This window comes from Martes martes (assembly GCF_963455335.1).
Source record: "Martes martes genome assembly, chromosome: 15".
Classification (NCBI taxonomy): domain Eukaryota; kingdom Metazoa; phylum Chordata; class Mammalia; order Carnivora; family Mustelidae; genus Martes; species Martes martes.
In genome coordinates, this window is record NC_137903.1 from 45,360,498 (window position 1) to 45,382,179 (window position 21,682).

Sequence of the window (21,682 nt, forward strand, 5' to 3'; positions counted from 1 at the left end):
CCCATCCCAGGTTGTGACTCTACCAGAAGTTTCCATTGGATAATTCTTACATTCTTTTTGTGTACTTAGTAGTTCAGCCCATTCCTGCAGCTTCTTTAGAAGTAAAGCATTACAAATCTTGAAGAACTTACTGTCAGCCCAGTACTGTACAGATGTGGAGGAGACCAGGGACCTGATTATTCTTCTTCGGACAGCCAGTTTTTTAACCTTTGAAATAGAAATCCAGCATCCTAAACCCCAACTGGACAATGAAGCAGACTTCTTGAGTTTTTACTTGGTTTGTCGCATTTTTGTTTGTGCCACCTTTTGTCCTGCGCACTTGAGTACTGGTGGGAGGCTGCAGCCTCGTGTTCTTCAGTGATCCTTTTTCAGATACAATTCAGGCTTTGTTTGCTTTTCAAGCATATCAGAAGGACTGGTATTAAAGCTCGGAGAAGGCAGCTGGGAGTAGGGAGGGTTCATGTTTGGTCTTTAGTAAACATTTGGGCTTTGGGAGTCCCCTCAAGAATGGATGGTCCCAACAGAAGGAAACTGTGAAGCACCAAGTGTGTCAGGAATGATGTCAATGAATTACAGTAGAAATCAGAGCAGGAATGAATCCCGGGGTGTCAGGAGGGTGAGAGGTAGGCAGAACCCACACGGAAGAAGGGGAGAGAGTGAGCTAGGCCTGCCCTGTATGAAGAAGCCCGATTTCTGAAGTACGCAGCCTCCTGGGCCTGCGCCCTGTTTCATTCCTTCAGGGGTGTGGGAAACCATGGAAAGGTTTCCATCAGGCGTGCCCTGTGTCTTGAAAGGACCCTCTGAGTCCAGTGTGTTGTTTTAGTTGCTCCTTAGTGTAAACATTAAACAAAGGAGCCACCCGTGTATAGATGAGCTATGAAACATTGATTTTATGTTTTCAGAATTTACTTTTTACATGCCAAGTGTAATTGGAGATAAAGGCTTGATTTTTACTCAGAGATTGTTTTCAGGGGAAGGTTCCGTCTGCCTCCAGCCGGGTTGAGAAGAGGTTCGTGGCAAAGCTAGGTGCCATGTTGATGACCTCAGTATAGGTTTGTGTGCCCGTTTTTCTCTTAGACTTTGTTAAAATGCAGATTTTGATTGAGTGGGTTTGAGGCCTGAGATTCTGCCTTTCTAACAAGCTCCTGGACCACACTTCAGTAGCCTGAGAGGGGTTTGCCTGCTAAGGAGTCATGGCGGCCTGTAGTTTTCACAACAGCCTCTAGATGTCTCCATCGTCCATGAGATCTCATTCCTAGACTTGGAACCAACTGCCTCCAAGCCCTGAGAATGAAATGTTGTTTTATTGAAATCTGAGGTTTGTCTAAAAACTGGTGTTTGGATCCATTGTTTCTGTGTGGAACTGACAAAGGTGGAAAAAAACGCGTTTACCTTTACTCTTAGGAAAAAAATGTCCTCTTGAAATCAAGATGTTTGTCCAAGAACTTTCCAGCTGCCTACTTTATTTGCCACTCAGTGCTAAATTCAAATCAGAACACTTCAGAAATTAGCAGTTAGTCCTACATGAAAGTTAACAGTAGAGAGTGTTATTTTCACAGTCCTAAAACTTGGTTTTTTGTTGGTTTTTTTTTTTTAAGATTATTTATTTATTTATTTGACAGAGATCACAAGCAGAGAGGCAGGCAGAGAGAGAGAGAGAAGAGGAAGCAGGCTCCCCGCTGAGCAGAGAGCCCGATGTGGGACTCGATCCCAGGACCCTGGGATCATGACCTGAGCTGAAGGCAGAGGCTTTAACCCACTGAGCCACCCAGGCACCCTAAAACTTGGGTTTTTAAAAGAAACCAGTGTTACTATTAATTTTATCACCATAAATTCACTTGTAAACTGAATGAGCTCACTAACGCTCGTAGCCCCCAGTCAAGTGACTGTTTTATTATGCCATTTTCTAGGTGGGGCATCAGGCCTAGGGCAAATAATACCCAGGGTCGCACATAGGAAATGGGAGAGGCCCTACTGGGTTGGCATTCAGGCTCATTCACTGATTGAGTTCGTGTTTTCAATTTCCGGATATGCATAAAGGTGTGTTCCTTGTCAAGGGTCCGTGCCAGGTTTCCCGGGCTTGCCTGCACATGGAGCAGGGCTGGGGAAGCTGCCCTGTGGGAGGTTTGGGTTCAGTGTTGCCATCACTGAGTGGCTGAGACCTACAATGTGCAGCAGTGTAACTGTGGTGGTATCATCTCCGGTGATTTCTGCAGCTGTTCTGAGAGGGCAGATGTGGGGAGCTGTTGAGAAATGGCGCACGGTGCGCTGAGTGTGATCTGAGAGACGGACATTGTGAGGCCCGGCGTCGGGATTCACTTTACTGCCTGCAGAACCCAACCTCAAAGCCACCGAGCCTGTGCCGTTCGTGAGTCGAGTCCCGCGACCTCTAGACGGCACCTTGTTCAAGGGAGAGCCCCGTGAGGCCAGTGACTTCCGTCATTCGGGTGATTCTGAAAAATGCATTAAGGTCTTCTGAAATCCGACAAGCAGGTGGCAGGCTCATGCTGTGGAGACGGGGTCCCGGAGGAAAGGCGCCCTCAAGTCCTGCCAGTGCTCTCTGAGGAGCGGCTCGAGGTCACAAGCACTTGAAGGTTGCAAGCGTAGCCAAGAGAGCGCACACAGTGTCGCCGAACTTCCTTCAGTGGAGTGTCCCGGACGGGGGTTTCCAGAAGCCGAGCATCTCCAGTCTGGAGCCCTCGCGGACTCCCAGCTGTGGAGACCTGCTGCTGCCTGCAGCGGTTTCACTTCCCGGGGTGGAGGAGCTCCCCGCCTCCCCAGGGCCTCTCTCCACCCCTCCGCCCCGGCTCCGGCTCCCGGCGACACGGCCCGGGGCTCATCCGCCGCCGGGGCAGGGCCTAGACTGGGGCCCTTACCGGGCCGGCCTCCGCCGGGCCCCGGGGCTGCCGAGGGGACTCTCCGGGTGGCCGCCCCTCCTCAGGCTCCCCAGAATAACGCGCGGCCGGAAGCGAGCCCCGGCGGTGGGCGGTGCCTGCGGGCGGCCCCGCGGTGCGCTCGGGCCGCCCGCCTGGGCCTCGGTTCCCGCGGCGGTGCCCATCCACCCCCGGCCGCGCGCGCCCGCCCGCCGCCCCGGCACCACCGAGAGCGACGGCGGGAGAGCCATGCCGCGCCTGCGCCTGCCGCTGCTGCTGCTGCTGCTGCTGCTCCTGCCGCGCCCGGGCGCGCCGGACCCCGGTGACGACGCGAGCCCGCCGGACGGGGCCCATGAGCCCCTCCGCGGCCTGCGCGAGCGGCTGAGGGCGGCCGCGGCCCTCTCCCGACGGTACTGGGCGCTCCTGCGCTGCCGCGTGTGGCCCGAGGACTGTGAGCGCGCCGAGGAGGCTGGCGCAGGGCTCCTGGGTAAGAGCGGCCGCCGGGGCTCCTCCGGCCACGGCTCGGGGGCTGGGGGTTGAGGGTAGCGGGGGGATGTGTGCCGGCCCGGAAAGTGGGGCGCCGATGTCCCGGCCGTCGGGCCGTGGCCAGCAGGTAGGCGCCCTGGCTACCCGCCCTTCCGCCCCGCCAGGCCTCGGCCCAGGCGACAGGAGGACCGGGCCGCATCCCCGGCCAGTATCCATAACAAGGCCATCTCCTTCCCCCGCTCATGCACCCAGACGGGCCCGGGGCTGCCGAGGGGACTCGCGGGGTGGCTGCCCTGCCCTCGGAGCCCGTCTTTGACCCCTCCAGACAGCTCACACCATTGGGTCCCCAATGTTGGGTCCCCCAATAATGAGTCCATGGTCAAAGGAGCGAGACTGATACAAAGCGAAGGTCAAGCAAAGCTTTATTTCGTGCCAAGCATCAAGAATCAAACCGACCGTCAAACAGACCGGTGGGGGACGCCCCTTAGAGGATGACCCCTTTCTGCTTTCCAAACTAACTTTTATAGAGCAAAGGCCATGTGGTTGGGTGGTCACACACAGGTGGCTAATTGAATTACAATTCATCCCATAGTAGCTATGGAAACTAGCCCATCACCTTGGTAACTAGGAGACAGTATGCGCCCCCACTGATTGAATGTCTCCACCTGACCTGACCCACCCTTGTATTTGGGCTGTTACCTGGGACAGGTTTCCCGCACTTGCTTTTAAGTAAGTTCCCCTAAAAGGGGCAGGGTCAATTTAAGTTTTACTGCATAAACAACAAAATGGCTGTTCAACCGAGGTGGGGCTGCTCTGCCCAATTAGGCCCTTACAACACTTCCTTGAGTCTCCCAGCCCACCATCGAGCTGCTCTCTCCCGCCTTCTTCTGGGCTTTCAGCAGAGTCCCAGGCTGCACACGACCCTAGTCCCTTCTCTCTTCTGCTGCTGACGAGCCCCACACCTGTGTTCTGGTTCCCGCTGGTCAGTGACAAATTCTGTGCTGGGGTAATCTGTCACGTTACTGTTGTGGACCAGATGCTCTCTGAGGCTCCTTGCAGTCTGGGTCGAAAATTCTAGGTCCCTAATGCTATTCTAATGGTAGCCCTACAATGGTACTGTGAACATTTTTCATTGAAATCAAAAGATTTCGAAGTCCCAGTGGTTGGGCTTTGTTTCGTTGTGGTTTTGCTAGTGCTGGATATGTTCAAATTGACATTTGACAAAAGAATTGAGAGGCCCTTGGGGTTGGCTGTAATCACATCGCTTTGGAATTCACAGCAAGTAGGCAGAATGAGCATCACCAGCTGCTGTTGGTCTCCCTGCTAGACCGGCACGAACTCCTTGTGGGCAGCTCTGCCTTTCTTACATTTCTGGCGAAGGCGTTACGTGTTGAACAAATCGAACCTTTGCTGGAGCTGTATCCATAACAAGGCCATCGACTTCCTCCAAGCTGGGGGTGCCCCCTCCAGCTCATTCCCTGGCCAGGCACAAGCCAGGCCCATGGAAGAGCAGTGAGGAGCAGCTCTGGAGGGAGGACCGAGGACAAGAAGCACCGCTCTGCTTGGTTGCAGGGAGACCGTGTCTACCTTCCCTGTGGCCCTGGGCTCTGTCCCCGTCTCACAGCTCCCCCTTTTCCAGGCTGGAGCCTTCCCCTGTTGGGCCAGCAGTACCTGGACATCCTGACCTCGTGGTACTGCAGCCTCCAGGCCTGCTGCGACAGCGGGGACTGCAGGATCTCCAACAACTTCACAGGTAGCACCATGCATGGCCCTGAGGGGCTGGGGATCTTTGGGGAGGAGAGGCAGTCCAGGAGGAATGGCGAGGGTGCAAGGCACCCTTCATCATCCTGCCCACAGCTGGCAGTATAGCCTCCCTGTCTCTGCTGGGACTCCCAGAACCCCTCTCCACACCCTGTGATCTCGTGGCTGGAAGGAGGGCAGGCCTCACAGAGGACTTTGAACACACTGGCCACCCTCAATAGGTGTTTGCTGAACTGAATTTATTCACGTGAGGTTGTCTCCATAAAGCACTTAGGGGTTCCCGAAATCTCTGGGTGGGAGCAATCTCTTGGGCATGGGGATGGACTTTCTCCTCCAGACAGGACTCTGCCAACCATTCCTTTTTTTTTAAATTTTTTAATTTATGTATTGGAGAGAAAGAGCTCTTGTGCTTATGCGGGTGCACGCACAAGTGGGGAGAGGGGCAGAGGGAGAAGCAGACTTCCCTTTGAGCAGGGAGCCCCTAGGGGGCTTGGTCCCAGGACCCTGAGATCATGACCAGAGCTGAAGGCAGATGCTTAACTGACTGAGCCACCCAAGCGCCCTCTGTCAACCGTTCTGGGGTGTCTTCAGGACCTTCAGGAAGGGTGATTCCCTTCTCTCTCTGCATTCAATTTTGATTTCTCAAACTCTTCGAAAATGGCCCTTGAATCCCTTTGGGCTGCAAGGTGTGTGCAGTGGTTTCTTATTCTGAGGCCAGATGATCTCTGCTTCCCCCACCAGCACCCCGCTCAGAGATGTTCAGAGGTACTCAGTCTCCCTGCTGTCGTTGAGCCTAGGGGAGACCACATCTGTGCGACCTCACCATGGCTGCCTCTTTCCCCCTCACAGGCCTGGAATCGGACCTAAGTGTGCGACTGCACGGCCAGCATCTGGCTCGGGAGCTGGTCCTGACCACGGTGAAGGGCTACTTAGAGCTGCCCCGGCCAGGCAAGGCCCTGGCCCTGTCGTTCCACGGCTGGTCCGGCACAGGCAAGAACTTCGTGGCGCGGCTGCTAGCAGAGAACCTGTACCGGGATGGGCTGAAGAGCGACTGTGTCAAGACGTTCATCGCCACCCTGCACTTTCCTCACCCGAAGTACATGGACCTGTACAAGGTGAGGCCGGGCAGGGCTGGGGGCCTGGGCCGGAGGGACGGAAACGAGGCTCTGACAACCTGAGCAGCAGGCTTCTGGGATGGGATGGAAGGCCTGAAATCAGCCCTTCCCTGCAAGGAGGTGGCCTCAGAGAAGCCTGGCTGTGGGGGTTGGTGGCCCTGGTGACACCATTCCACAGAGATCAGGCTCTGAGCATGTGAAGGAAAGACTGATACTCAAACACCATGCGTCTTGAGCTCTGTCTCCTTATCAGCCGCACACTGAGCTTAAACCGAGGATCTAGTGATGGTTGTCTGTTCTTGAAGTACTGGGAATTTTGCAGGAAATGTGGAACAGACAAAAGCAAAAACTTTATCAGAATCTCCACACACAGACACAAGCACAGTTCACATTTTGTTGTGCTTCCTTCGGGTTTTATGTCATTGTGATTAACGTTGGACAGAAAGTTGCAGATCCTGCTTTTTTGGGAGGGTGGGGCACAGGGAGGGGAGAGGAACACTCTGGCATTGAGCCCATCACAGGGCTCGATCTCACAACCCTGAGATCATGACTTGAGCTGAAATCAAGAGTCAGATGCTTCACAGACTGAGCCACCCAGGTGCCCATATCCTGCCCCCCCGCCCTTTTCAAGGAGGCATATCATATAAGATTTTCCATGTCTTCCCCAAATCGCCAAGTAGTGGGACAAAAATTGTCCTTGCCGCTCTGCTCTTGTGGGTTTCTTCCATTTAGACATGTAGTATTTCAGATAAGCCAGATGATGAACAAAATGTCATGTCATTGCTGCATGACATCTGTCTTGGGTTTCAGTTCCACTCTTTGCAGTGTGTTAACCTGGGAAGATTACATAAGGTTCCAAGGATAGAGATGGCTGAGTCAGCTGCCGCTTCAGTGCATGTTGGAGGGCAGAGGTGAAGTACCCTAAGGTCTGTTGGCTGATGGCTAGTCTGCCAGGGCTTCTCAGAAAGAACAAACCGGCTTTGTGGCAGAACTGCTGTGACTCTCCGCTTACACACACACACGCACATTAGGGAGACAGGTCTGAGGTCAGAATCTGGGGAGGCCAGAGCTGGATGGAGGGGGGCTCTGCTGACAGACCCACCTGTTGTGGACACTGGCCCTTTTCTCCTGGTGAAGCCTGCAGAGGGCTTTCGACTCTCTGGCTGGGGGTGGGGTACCCCAAGGGCCAGTTGGCTGAGTCCCAGACAGGTCCCCCAGGTTTCTCCCTTGAGGTCTCAGTCTAGCCTGGGTACTAGTGAGCACCCGGGAGTTTAAGAAAGGGGACTTGGCCGCCTCTGGGCACGTGAACCTGCTGTGCCTGTCTCCCCGATATTAGAGCCTGACTCCTACCCCCAGAGAGGCTGACTGGTTCCTTCTGGGATGGGACCTCACCCTGGAACACAGGAAGCAGGTTGCAGACTGGGGCCTGTTTCCAAGGCCAGGCCAGCCCTCTTCCTCTCCACAAAGCTCAGGGTGCATGAGAATCACCTGGGAAGCTCATCAGAGGTGTGGGCCCTAGCCCCACCCCCAGAAGTGTGGATTGGCTGCTGGTGGGAGCCCGTGATGCATTGCAGACGCCAAAGCGCGGCCTTAGGGCTGGAGGATGAGTTTGGGCCTCCCCCTGCTCCCCAGTTCCCCGCAGCTCCCTGTATTCCGTGCAGGAGAAGCTAACAAGTGAGATCAAGGAGACACAGGAGCGCTGCCACCAGACCCTGTTCATCTTCGATGAGGCTGAAAAGCTACATCCGGGACTGCTAGAGGCCCTCGGGCCACACCTGGTGCACCAGACCCCCAAGAACCACAGGGTCGAGTCCCCGAAAACCATCTTTCTTTTTCTCAGGTAAGGTCTGAGGAAAAGTAGTCAGGAGGGCTGGAGGAGGGGAGGGAGGACTTGGCCCAGGTGCCGCTTGGGCCAAGCTTGGGAGTCAGCTGATGGGGGGAGGGGAGGCTTCCACGCTCCCCTGGGCCGCAGACCCTTCTCCACAAGGGAAACCAACACACACTCCAGCAGAGGAAACAGAAGCCTCGCTGCTTGGGTGGTAGCAACGGTGGGGGGCTGTAGTCTCCCGGGTCCTGTCCTGATTCCACCGCCGAAGCACCTGGAAAGACTCTGCCTCCCACCCCTCACCCACCACCGCCGGCACGGGTGATGAGGAAGAGCAGCTGTCCATCGTCTCTCCTCCCCACCCCGGCCCCCGTGGCTATCTTAGGGTGGTGAGGCTCTCCTCGGACTCCCTAGAATACGTAGCCTCCTCAGGGAGAGACAGCTCACACGCCAGGCCTCCCCTCCTAGAAGGGCATTTTGGGGATTTGGGGTCTTTTTTATTGACCTACAATTGACAGCATAGTTTCAGGCGTGCAACATGATTCACTAGTTGTATATACGTGTATTGCGCAATGATCGCAGTAAGTCTGGTTAACACCGTCATCATACATAAGTACACAACTTTTGTCCTGTGATGAGTACTGTGATCTGCTCCCTCGGCAGCTTTCACGTCTGCGATGCGGTGTGAACTACGGTAGCCCCGCTGTGCTCTGCACCCCGAACCTTACTCATTCCTCACCGCCACCGCCTCTGGCAACCAGCCGTCTGTTCTCCGTATCTGTGAGCTTGGTTCGCTGCTGGTCTTGTTGCCAAGAGTCCACATATAAGTGGGATCGTACAGAATTTGTCTTTCTCTGACTTACTTCATCTCATCTCACATGATGCTGTCAGGGTTGTTGTTGCAAATGGCAAGATTTCATCATGTTTTATGAAATTTTATGAATAATACTGTCTGTGTGTGTGTGTGTGTGTGTGTGTAGCACATTTTCATCATCCATCAGTGGGCACTGAGGTTGTTCCCATATTTTGGCTAATGTAAACAATGCTGCAAAGAACATGGAGACATGTATATTATCTTTTTGAGTATTTTCATTATCTTTGGATAAATCCCCAGAAGTGGAACTGCTAGATCATAGGGTAATTTTACCTTTAGCTCTGAGGAACCTCCATAGTATTTCCCACAGTGCCTGCACCAAGTTACGTTCCCATCCCAGGGCACAAGGGTTCCCTTTCCTCCACATCCTCAGTAACATTTGGTATTTCCGGTCTTTTGGTTGTAGCCGTTCTCACTCATGTGAGGTGGTATCTCATTGTGCTTTTGATTTGCATTTCCCTGATGACATTGTTGTTCAGTGCTTTTTCATCTACCTGTTGGCCATCTGTATGCCTCCTTTGGAAAAACGTCTATTCGGATCCTGTACCCATTTTTAATCAGATTATTTTTTGTTACTGAGTTATATGAGCTCTTTATATTTTTTGGATATTAACCCTTATCAGATATATGATTTGCAAATATTTTCTCCCATTCTGTAGGTTGCCTTTTCATTTCGTTGGTGTCCTTTGCTATGCAGAACTTTTTAGGATGTAGTCCCACTTGCTTATTTTTGCTTTTGGTTTCACATCCAAGAAATCATTGCCAAGACTGATGCCAGACAGCTTACTGCCTGTTTTCTTCTAAGACTTTTACGGTTTCAGGTCTTACATTTAAGACTAATCCATTTGGAGTTAATTTTTGTGTGGAGGTAGTGGTCCAGTTTAATTATTCGGTATGTGGCTGTTCAGTTTTCCCAACACCATTTATTGAAGAGACTGTCCTTTCCCCATTGTCTAGTCGTGGCTCCTTTGTCATAAACTAATTGACCATATGTGCATGGGTTTATTTCTGGGCTATTTTGTTCCACTGATCTATGTGTCTTTTTATGCCAGTACTGTACTGTGTTGATTATTGTGGTTTTGTAATATAGTTTGGAATATAACTCTCATACTGTGAGTCCCTTCTTAAAAGGGCGTTAAGTTTTCAAACCAACACATTTGTTGAAAAAAAAATTTTTTCCTCACTATAGAACATACCCTTCCCAGTGGCCATCAAGCCACCTATCCCTCCTCCCTCCACCCCCCAGCAACCCTCAGTTTGTTTCCTGAGATTAAGAGTCTCTTATGGTTTGTCTCCCTGTCTGGTTTTGTCTTGTTTCATTTTTCCCTCCCTTCCCCTATGATCCTCTGTCTTGTTTCTCAAATTCCTCATATCAGTGAGATCATATAATTGTCCTTTTCTGATTGACTTATTTCGCTTAGCATAATACCCTCTAGTTCCATCCATGTCGTTGCAAATGGCAAGATTTCAGTTTTTTGATGGCTGCACAGTATTCCTCTGTGTGTGTGTGTGTGTGTGTGTACGTACATACCACATCTTCTTTATCCATTCATCTGTCAGTGGACATCTGGGCTCTTTCCATAGTTTGGCAATTGTGGACATTGCTGCTAAAAACATTGGGGTGCAGGTGCCCCTTCGGATCACTACATTTGTATCTACAGGGTAAATACCCAGTAGTGCAATTGCTGAGTTGTAGGGTAGCTCTGTTTTCAACTTTTTGAGGAACCCCCATACTGTTTTCCAGAGTGGCTACACCACTTGCATTCCCACCAGCAGTGTAGGAGGGTTTCCCTTTCTCCACATCCTCGCCAACATCTGTCGTTTCCTGACTTGCTCATTTTAGCCATTCTGACTGGTGTGAGGTGGTATCTCACTGTGGTTTTGATTTGGATTTCCCTGATGCTGAGTGATGTGGAGCTCTTTTCCGTGGGTCTGTTAGCCATTTGGATGTCTTCTTTGCAGAAATGTCTGTTCGTGTCTTCTACCCATTTCTTTTTTTTTTTTTAAGATTTTATTTATTTATTTGACACACAGAGAAAGATCACAAGTAGACACAGAGGCAGGCAGAGAGAGGGGGAAGCAGGCTCCCCACTGAGCAGAAAGCCCAGTGTGGGGCTCAAACCCTGAGATCATGACCTGAGCTGAAGGCAGAGGCTTAACCCAGTGAGCCACACAGGGGCCCCTGCCCATTTCTTGATTGTATTATTTGTTCTTTGGGTGTTGAGTTTGATAAGTTCTTTATAGATTTTGGATACTAGCCCTTTATCTGACATGTCATTTGCAAATACCTTCTCCCATTCTGTTGGTTGTCTTTTGGTTTGGTTGACTGTTTCCTTTGCTGTACAAAAACCTTTGATCTTGATGAAGTCCCAGTAGTTCATTTTTGCCCTTGCTTCCCTTGCCTTTGGTGATGTTTTGAGGAAGAAGTTGCTGCAGCTGAGGTCGAAGAGGTTGCTGCCTGTATTCTCCTCAAGGATTTTGATTTTGATGGATTCTGATTTTGTTGGATTTTGATTTTGATGGATTCCTGTCTTTCATCCATTTTGAGTCTATTTTTGTGTGTGATGTAAGGAAATGGTCCAGTTTCATTTTTCTGCATGTGTCTGTCCAATCTTCACAGCACAATTTGTTGAAGAGACTCTTTTTTTTCCATTGGACATTCTTTCCTGCTTTGTCGAAGATTTGTTGACCATAGAGTTGAGGATCCATTTCTGAGCTCTCTGTTCTGTTTCATTGATCTATGTGTCTGTTTTTGTGCCAGTATCATACTGTCTTGATGATGACAGCTTTGTAATTGAAGTCTGGAATTGTGATGCCACTAACTTTGGTTTTCTTTCTTTTTTTTTTTTTTTAAGATTTTTATTTATTTATTTGACAGAGATCACAAGTAGGCAGAGAGGCAGGCAGAGGTGGGGGGGAAGCAGGCTCCCTGCTGAGCAGAGAGCCCGATGTGGGGCTCAATCCCAGGACCCTGAGATCATGACCTGAGCCGAAGGCAGAGGCTTTAACCCACTGAGCCACCCAGGCACCCCTCAACTTTGGTTTTCTTTTTCAACATTCCTCTCACTATTCGGGATCTTTCCTGGTTCCATACAAATTTTAGGATTAGTTATTCAATTTCTTTGGAAAAAATTGGTGGTATTTTGATAGGGATTGTATTAAATGTGTAGATTGCTTTAGGTAGCATAGACATTTGCACAATATTTCTTATTCTAGTCCATGAGCATGGAATGTTTTTCCATTTCTTTGTGTTTTCCTCAATTTCTTTCATGAGTATTTTAGTTTTCTGAGTACAGATTCTTTGCCTTTTTGTTTAGATATATTCCTAGGTAGCTTATGGCTTTGGATGCAACTGTAAATGGGATCGGCTGTTTAATTTCTCTACTGTCTTGTTGTTGGTGTATAGAAATGCAACTGATTTCTGTGCATTGGTTTTATATCCTGACACTTAATTCCTGTATGAGTTCTAGCAGTTTTAGAGTGGAGTCTTTTGGGTTTTCCACATAAAGTATCATATCATCTGCGAAGAGTGAGAGTTTGACTTCGCCAATTCAGATGCCTTTTGTTTCTTTTTGCTGTCTGATTGCTGAGGCCAGGACTTCTAGTACTATGTGGAATAGTAGTGGTGATAGTGGACAGCCCTGCCGTGTTCCTGACCACAGGGGGAAAGCTCTGTTTTTCCCCACTGAGAATGATACTCGCTGTGGGTTTTTCATAGATGACTTTTATGATACTGAGATATGTACCCTCTATCCCTACACTGTGAAGACTTTTGATCAAGAGAGGATGCTGTACTTTGTCAAATGCTTTTTCAGCGTCTATTGAGAGTATCATATGGTTCTTGTTTGTTCTTTTATTAATGTATTGTATCACATTGATTGATTTGCAGATGTTGAACCAACCTTGCAACCCAGGAATAAATCCACTTGGTCATGGTGAATAATCCTTTTAATGTACTGTTGGATCCTCTCAGCTAGTATTTGGTGAGAATTTTGCATCCATGTTCATCAGGGATATTGGTCTGTAATTCCCCTTTTTGATGAGGTCTTTGTTTGGCTTTGGGATCAAGGTCATGCTGGCCTCATAAAATGAGTTTGGAAGTTTTCCTTCCATTTCTGTTTTTTGTAACAGTTTCAGAATAGGTATGAATTCTTCTTTAAATGTTTGGTAGAATTCCCCTGGGAAGCCTTCTGGCCCAAGGCTCTTGTTGGGAGATTTTTGATTACTGCTTCAATTTCCTTGCTCGTTATGGGTCTGTTCAGGTTTTCTGTTTCTTCCTGGTTCAGGTTTGATAGTTCATACATCTCTAGGAATGCATCCATTTCTTCCTGGTTGTCAAATTTGCTGGTGTATAGTTGCTCATTCTTATAATTATTTGTATTTCTTTGGTGTTGTGATATCTCCTCTTTCATTCATGATTTTATTAATTTGGGTCCTTTCTCTTTTCTTTTTGATAAGTCTGGCCAGGGGTTTATCACTCTTACTAATTCTTTCAAAGAACCAGCTCCTAGTTTTGTTGATTTGTTCTATTGTTTTTTTGGTTTCTATTTCATTGATTTCTGCTCTGATCTTTATTATATCTCTTCTTCGGTTGGGTTTAGGCTTTATTTGGTGTTCTTTCTACAGCTTCCTTAGGTGTAGAGTTAGGTTGTATATTTGTTTCTTGAGAAAGGCTTATATTGCTATATACTTTCCTCTTAGGACTGCTTTTGCTGCATCCCAAAGATTTTGAACAGCTTTGTTTTCATTTTCATTCGTTTCCATGAATTTTTTAAATTCTTCCTTAATTCCCTGGTTGACCCATCCATAGCAGATTTTTGCTGCACCGCTCCTCCCGGAGGAGGAAGGTGAGTCTCCCCAGATCTGCTGCTACTTGTTGACTGTGCCTCAGATCATGGTTGATGGTAACCCCGAGCTGAGAGCTTACTCCTAGGCTCCATCTCGGCAGGCAGCTTCTTTGCTCCTATACCTGGGAGCTCTGTCACACTCGGACACCCCTGGTGTTTTAATGACCCCACAGGTCCTGAGACCACACTGTCCCTAAGAGGGCTCCACTCCCCACTTAGCCTCTGGAGCAACATCCTTCAGTGGAGCCAACTTCTAAAAGTTCCAATTTTGTGCTCTGCTGCTCTCCTGCTTGCCGGGAGCTGGCCCCTCCCCACCATGGTCTACCTTCCCATGTATCACCTCGGATTCACTACTCCGCATGTCCTACCTTCCAGAAAGTGTTCACTTTTCTATTCCTAGAATTGCCGCTCTTCTCCTCTTCCATCTCCTGTTGAGTTTGTAGGTGTTCAGAATGGCTTGCAACTATCTAGCTGGATTCCTGGGACCCGAAGAAATTTAGGTCTCCTACTCCTCCACCATCATCACATTTATTTAAAATTAAGTACAAACTATCCTTGAAAATTCCCAAGGTAGACCCCGTTGGAGGATGGTACCCCACTAAGTCCAAAATGGCCTATTCTTTCTCCAGCCTTGGAGGTCTGTTTCTTCTCTGATCACGAGAGGCAGTCACTGGCTCAATGTTTAGGGTATGATGCTCATGCTTTCACACCTGTGCTGAGATGCACCCTGATCATGCAGGACTCATCCCTTAGCCATTATATGTTACCTGTTTTGTTTGCCTGTACGCTCTGGAAGTGGATTTGTAAAGAATGACTTGAGAAATCAGCTTGTCCAATCCTATCTTTGTGGCGGCTCCAACTGGGATAGTCCTGACCAACATCTGTTAGAGGTCATGTTTGGGTTCCTGTTGGGCTCAGCCTGAAATGCTTCACAAGCAAGTTATTGCACTCAGAGTGGAAGGGTTACCCATTGCTTCCTCCCCCTCAAACTACTTCTCCTCCACAGGCACATACGTGCCAGCTAGGGGCTTTCATTCAGTTTTGTGTGCACCTTATGAAGGTAGAGAAATAGGGAATCTGGATTTCCATCCAGCTGGAACGTGTCAAGGTGCCAGGTGTGGAGGCAGAGCTTGTGTCACTGTGGACCCACAAGACAAGATGAAACCAGTTGAAACTTGGCCTGTTGGGATTTCAGTGTGGTGACGGCAAGCCCTTCCTGTTCTATGATTAAGGCTAATCGGACTCAACTGTGCACTGTGGAGGAGTGCAGTGCTGGGGGGTGGGGGCAGTGCTCCCAAGGGGATTTTATTTTTTTATTTTTTTAAAAAAATATTTGAGAGTGAGAGAGAGCACAAGCACGCTGAGGGACAAAGGGAGAAGCAGGCTTCCTACTGGGGAGGTTGCCCAACACCAGCTCCAGGACCATGACCTGAGCCAAAGGCAGACGTTTAACTGGCTGAGCCCCCCAGGCACCCCTCTCCCCAAAGGTGATTTATAAAAGAAAAGCAGAGAGAGAATCTGACCTTTCCCTGACTTGAGCTGTGATGCCAAGGTGCTGCCCTTCCTGCTCAGTTCTCAGCTTGGAAAGCCCTCACTTTTGCCAGGACCAGCATTTCCTAATGCGACCCAGGTGAACTTGTGCTCTCGGGGCAAACATTTGCCTTTGTACTATTTTAGTCATTGACCTGTGGGCAGTGCCCTAGTCCCCTCTAGCCCTGCCCTTTCCCCAAGTGATGTGGCCTCTGTGCACTGTCCGAAGCCAGGCAGTCACCAGGGAACAGACATGAGGCTGGGGGTGGTGGCTGTGGCTGGGGAGAGCCGCCCTGTGGGGCCCACACTTGCTAGGGATGGAGACGCTGTGCCAGCCCTCCAGGAGGAACCCCCTGGGGAGGATGCACACCTGTGACAGGACCCACGAGGACATGGTGTCCAGTTCTGGTGGCTTTGGGGCAGGCCTGGACCCGGCCTAGGAGAAGCAGTGGAGTTTGACAGGCCTGGGTGCCCCCACCCAGAGTCCTCAGGCTGGCCAGGCTGACTGTGCACCTCCACACCAGCCTCACCCCTGCCCCCATGTGTCCAGAAAGCAGCACTTTTAAGCCCTGAAGGTTTCCAGGTACAGACCTTCCTCAGTTTGCAGTGGGATTGTGGCCCAGTGAGCTTATTGTAAGTTGAAAATGTATTTAACACACCTAACCTACCAAACATTATGCTCAGCCTAGCCTACTTTAAATGTGCTCACAACATACACATTAGCCTGCAGGTGGGCAAAATCCTCCAACACAAAGCCTGTCTTCTAACCAAGTGTTAGAACTATCTCATGTCATTGGCTGAAAGTCACATGGACAGAAACAGCATGGTTGTGCAGGTGTCACTTGCCAGCCTCTGTGATTGCGTGTCTGCTGCCCGGCATCACAAGTCAGGATCGTACCGTGTGCATCGCTAGCCCAGAAGAAGATCGAAATTCAAAGTGAGATTTCTTCTGAATGCTTACTGCTTTTGCACCCTTGTCAAGTAGAACATTCCTAAGTTGGGGACTGTCTGTATCCTAGGGATGGGTCGGGGAAGACCGTATTTGAGTCTCTGGATTTGATGCCTGCACCCATGTGCTGAGTGCTTTTGTGTGTGAAAGGAAAGCAGGGCTGATTCAAACCATTGGTGAGAACAAGTCACATTTGTTTAAGGCCAGCAGTTTAATCCTGAGAGAACTCCTAACCGTGTTGCTTGCAGTGAGGTGCGAGGGGCATCGCAGTCTCCCCTGTGCTGGCATTAGTTGGAGCAGGGGAGTCCTGGGCGCCAGGCTTGAGGGCCTCCACTAACACAGAGGACTTTCACCTGTCCCTACCATTCTAGAAGATGTTCCTGGAATAGGGTTGTGGAACTCTGGAGATCAGTGCTCTGTCCTCAGTGAATCAGTACAGTGAAAGGGTGATTGATGTCTGTTCTCTTCGGGCTGTTGTCAGCAAAAGAAGAGGAAGGACTTTGAACAATTAAAAGAATATGAATGTAAATTGTTCATGGAATTGTAAATTCCAATTGTAAATCGTTCATGGTCCTGTAGAAATGTGTATTTGTTGACCAATGAACCTAAGGTGACGTAAGGGGGCAATCTGAAATTGGTCCAATTTCACAAATGAGGACACTGAGGCTGAGAGATTAGTAACAGAGTGTTTACATCTCTTCTTTAAGAAAGACTTAGCAATTAGGGTTGGGGTTTAAGAGTTCTGGAGCGGCCTTTGGAGTCCCCTTCCTTTGGAGTTTTAGGACTAAGGGCTGGGAGGAGAACCTGTTGTCCTGGCCGGGAGCCAGGGGATGGGCTGGGCTCCAGAGGAGCCTTCAGACCCCTCAGCAGCCTCGGACCTGGGATGATGTGGACAACAGAGGTGCTCCGGGAAGACCCCAGCTCTCTACCAGAGCAATCCTGGGGCCAGAGGGACAGTCCTGAGGAGCTGAAGACTAGGGCAGGTGAACAGAGAGGGGGCCCAGTGTCTGTCTGAGATAAAAGCCGTCCATTACAAAGAGAAAGAAGACATGGGCTGTGGGACAAAACAAGAAGAGAAATTGAGGCGAGAGATGGAAACGGTGTAGACAAATGTGCAGACACGGCAATTCGTTAAATAATGTTTACTGAGCAGCAAGCATGGCAGTCCCTGCTCCGGGGACTGGATAAGTGCCCCCCCCCCTCTCCTGGCTGCCTGCCCTCCAGCCAACCCGTGTCCACCTCCCCTTGCCCAAGGGGAATGCAGGGTGGGGCAACCCCTCGGCAGGGGACAGTGCTTGCCTCCGCTGATGGAATCGTGGCTGCCTGCAGCGTATGCGGGGAGGACCTGGCTAGGCCTTCCTAGCCTGTCCCTACCGTTCCCGTCAACATTCATACCACTTGTCAGCAGCTGGGGGACAGCGGGCAGCTCCCGACAGATGCTTGTGTGTTTTGATGACTTCCTTGCCCTCACTTCTCACATCCATCAGTCACAGGGGCCTGGCGGTTGGGCCTCCTAAACTAATTCTTCAGTCCTTCTCTCTACCTCTAAACATGGACTGCTGCAGAAAGCTCCCGCCTTGCTTTCTGTAATACCCTGCCTCTTCAATTCAACCTCTGTGGCTCTAGAATGACCTTCTTAGGAGGTAAAGCAAATCAGGTAACCCACCACCCTGCACTCCCACGTTCATACCCCTTCAGTGGTTATCTTCGGTTTATAAGCTAACTTCTGTGTGTGCGGCAGACGGTAGCCTCCACCTGCCTTCGGGGCTCTGCTGCTCCCGGCCCTGAAGCCGACAAGCCCTCTGGTCATCCAGGCCGGGACACACACGCTGCCTGGTCTGGAGATCACTGGCTGGTCTGCTTACACTCAGAAGCCTCATCCTCCCTCTTAAGTCATTGCCCTGGGCCTTAGGTGCTCCTCCATTAGCACCTGCCACTCAGTCCCGGAATCACAAGCCTCCCCTTCCCTACAGAGGTCAAGGGAAAGCCCCACATCATCCCATCGCTGTGCGCCCTGCCTGAGTGGCCTGTGTGTGTGTCAAAAGGGAGTGAGGCAGGAAGACAGTGTCTTCTGTGTGACTTTGGGTTGTGACAAGATCTCCTGGAAGAGAAGCCCCTTGACTTCCATTCTTCCAGTCACCAATGCACAGCCTCAGTGGTCCGTATAGCTAAATACAAAAAGAATAAAATGTGCTCCAAGCTCTTGTTTCTTTCAGTAACCTTGGAGGCAGTACCATCAATGCAGCTGTCCTGAATCTGCTTCAGGCCGGAGGGACCCGGGAAGAAATCAAGCTGGACCAGCTGGCGCTTCAGCTCCAGGCCGAGATTGCGGAGTCCACGGGTAAGTGGCTCCCAGCCTCTGGGGACGGCTTGGGCGTGAGGGCCTCTGGGCTAGGATGTGGGCTCCTGAGTGGGACAAGGCCCAGAGAATACACCCCACAACACCTCACTGTCAGCTCCAGAAAGACACATGAGACGGTCTAGGAAAGCTAAACTCCTTTTCCTGAGAAGGCTTTGACAGTAGTTGCCCCAGCCCTGGAAACCCAGGCAGTGGCCCTTGAGCAAGAGCGTCTGTGAGCTCAGTGGTTCGCACCAGCAGCTACCTCCTGCTTTCTGCTGTGAAACAAAACCGTAAACCTGCACGCAGTGATTTGGAGTTAGCGGGGCACGCTTTCCCTCAAAGGAGACGTGGCTCTGTAGTTCCTGACATGAGCTTTAGGGTTGGGGATGGACACCTTAAAACTCCAGCTGGGGTCAGCCCCAGGGTGGGCACCATGTAACTCTGGTCTCCGTTTCAGACACTGGCTTTGGCCACAGCAGTCTTGTCAAGGAAAACCTGATTGACTTCTTCATCCCCTTCCTGCCACTGGAGTACCGCCACGTGAGACTGTGCGCGCGCGACGCTTTCCTGAGCCAGGGACTCCCGTACACAGAAGCAGCCCTGGACCAAGTTGCCAAGATGATGGTGTATCTCCCCAAGGAGGAGCAACTCTTCTCTTCTCAGGGCTGCAAATCTATTTCTCAGAGAATTAATTATTTTCTCCCTTGAGGGCTAGAGGAGGACTTCCTGCAACTGCCTGTCTTTCACCAATGGGACCCTGGGGTGGGTCAGGGACTGTCAGGGACTCTAAGGGCAGCAAGGGTAGGCTGGCCTCCAGCCATCACTGACACACAAAACGTGTGTAAAAAGGAAGGCCTTAAGTCAGAAACAGAGCCAATACTTTTTATCACTTGGTGCCTTAAAGAGCCACATTCCAAAACGTGGGCCAGGTGGTTGGAGAAAGCCACAGGCCAGATTGAGTCCCAAGGCCTCGCTGGCATCTCCACTCTTGCCTGCAGCTGCCTGGACTTGGGCGTGAGGCCGGAGGTCACGGGGTCCTCCCTGACAGGGAAGGGAGAATCAGGTTCTGCTTGGCAGCGGCCAGGCTGCACCTCAGGTGTGCAGGCTGGGGTCTTAGCTTTCAAGTTGTTCCCAGAGGGGGGCTGAGCAGCTTCTGTCTGCAGATCAGCAGAGAGCCTCAGGCTGAAGAAAAAGTATACAGAGGAATAATTTTTTATAATTTATATGATGTCAGTGGAGGTTAAGACTTGCTCTCTTAGATTTAAAAGAAAAATTTAAGTAAGCGGCTTTGACATGGCTGTGTCATGTGTAAAGATTAAAAGTTTGTATTTTTCTAAAACCCTCGGCCTGCTTTCTTACTGAGACCTGGTCGTCATGCTCACTCACCAAAACTCTGGTGAGACCACGTCACTTCCCGTGGCCTCACGCAGCAGCCAAGCTATTACTTCAGCCTCTTACTGAAGAGCCTCTCACGGCATCGTGCTCCTGTACGCGGAAGCGCCACTCCCGGGCTCCCAGCTGTAAAAAGTTTTCATTTTTGAGGTTAGAATGGCCATGTATAAATGCGAACATTGTGTTTCTAGACACAGGGGATGTGCGTTTTGTCTTTTCCCTGCTCTTGGTTCTTTTGCTTTTCTGGAATCACACACAGGTCTTTCTCTTACTTTTGTCATCACCTCAAGTATTCCCTTATTTAAAGCCCTCCCCAACCCTCTTCCGTTTAGCCCTGGAAAAACAAAGCTTCGGGCTCTCTCCCACTGAGCACTTGACTGCATTCATTTACACACTGTCTCAAGGTCAGGGAGTTCCTGCAGCCTAAGCCACATTACCTTCTCAGTGTGCAAATAGGTGATTGAAGGTACTTCTTCTCACTAACCACGGGACAAAAGCTTGGCTTCACTCCACAATAACACGGGCTGGGTGTGTGGGGGGGGGCAGTGTTAGCCACTGGCTCGGTGTCTCAGTCTAGACTATTTTGGGAAGAAGACGCAGCCCACCTGATCCTGTTACAACCCCAGCTCCACACTCTGTAAATACGATTTTTTTTAGATTTTTTTTGCAAGGCAGCATGCAGGAGTCAGGGTGGTAGACAGAGAGGGAGAAGCAGGCTCCCTGTTGAGCAGGGAGCCGGCCCAAGACCTGATCCAAGGACAAATCCAGGAGCCTGGGATCGTGACCCGAAGGCAGACGCTCCACCGACTGGGCCAGCCGGGCACCCCCGTAATAGATACTTTACAAGGTATACTTTCTATCTTTCAGTCTCAGAGCCACACACCCGCTGCCATCCTTTAGCACCAGCTTACCACAGCTGATGGCATAAACAGAGGGTGTGACCTGCTTGCATGTGAGGGACGAAGGCAGGCAGCAGGACGCAGTGGCCTCGCACACTTCCCCGGTGCTCAGCTGCTTAGTGCCGTGAGACCACAGAAGGCCGCGGACCGCAGCCGAACCTTGCTTTCTGCCTCTGTCCCTGCACTTCGCTCGCAGAGCTGCTGTGAGGATCTCAAATCCATCTTTATAAAGTGCTCAGGACACAGAGCTTTGGTGTCTAGTAAAGGACAATCTAATAAAACTGCTGTCAGTTGGCACCATACTCCAAGCCAAGGCGGGACCTCCCCCTAACCCCCGGCCCCACTAGTCTGCACAACCCCAGCTGAAGTCTGCTGTCAGGAGCCAACACTTGAGGACCTCCCACGGGCCCTGCATGCCCTGTGCTGAGCACTTCAGAGCCATTTGTTCATGTCATCGTTAACGCTGACTTTGGTGATGAGGACATCGAGGCTCTGAGAGGTAAAAGATCGTGCACAAAGTCACAGAGCTAGTCAGTGGGCTGGAGGGGCTCAACCCAGGCAGTCTGCCTCCAGCTCCCTCGTTTTCATGACTTGTTCCTACAACAGATTTCCTCAGCTGTGTGGGATGTTACAAACAATACAAGAGAGGAAGAAAATCACAATGGGAGGTTCTCCTCCAGAAACTCTAAAACGGGATTTCCCAACTACACCAAAACTGGGCAGGAGGAAAGGACTGCAGGGGGAGCGCGACTGGTGTGCAAGGGGATGTTGAACAGCCCTTCCAACCGGA

At 50.6% G+C, this 21,682-nt stretch overlaps 1 protein-coding gene across 1 annotated transcript; it reads left to right on the forward strand.

The window, feature by feature from the left end:
* The first annotated feature begins 2,827 nt into the window (after window positions 1-2,827).
* On the forward strand, window positions 2,828-20,186 carry TOR3A (torsin family 3 member A). The gene is made up of 6 exons (XM_080824657.1): window positions 2,828-3,360; window positions 4,999-5,112; window positions 5,970-6,235; window positions 7,897-8,075; window positions 18,477-18,601; window positions 19,059-20,186. Exons 1-6 carry the CDS (start codon window positions 3,123-3,125, stop codon window positions 19,307-19,309), a joined length of 1,173 nt encoding a protein of 390 aa, XP_080680783.1. The 5' UTR covers window positions 2,828-3,122; the 3' UTR covers window positions 19,310-20,186.
* Window positions 20,187-21,682: the final 1,496 nt, after the last annotated feature.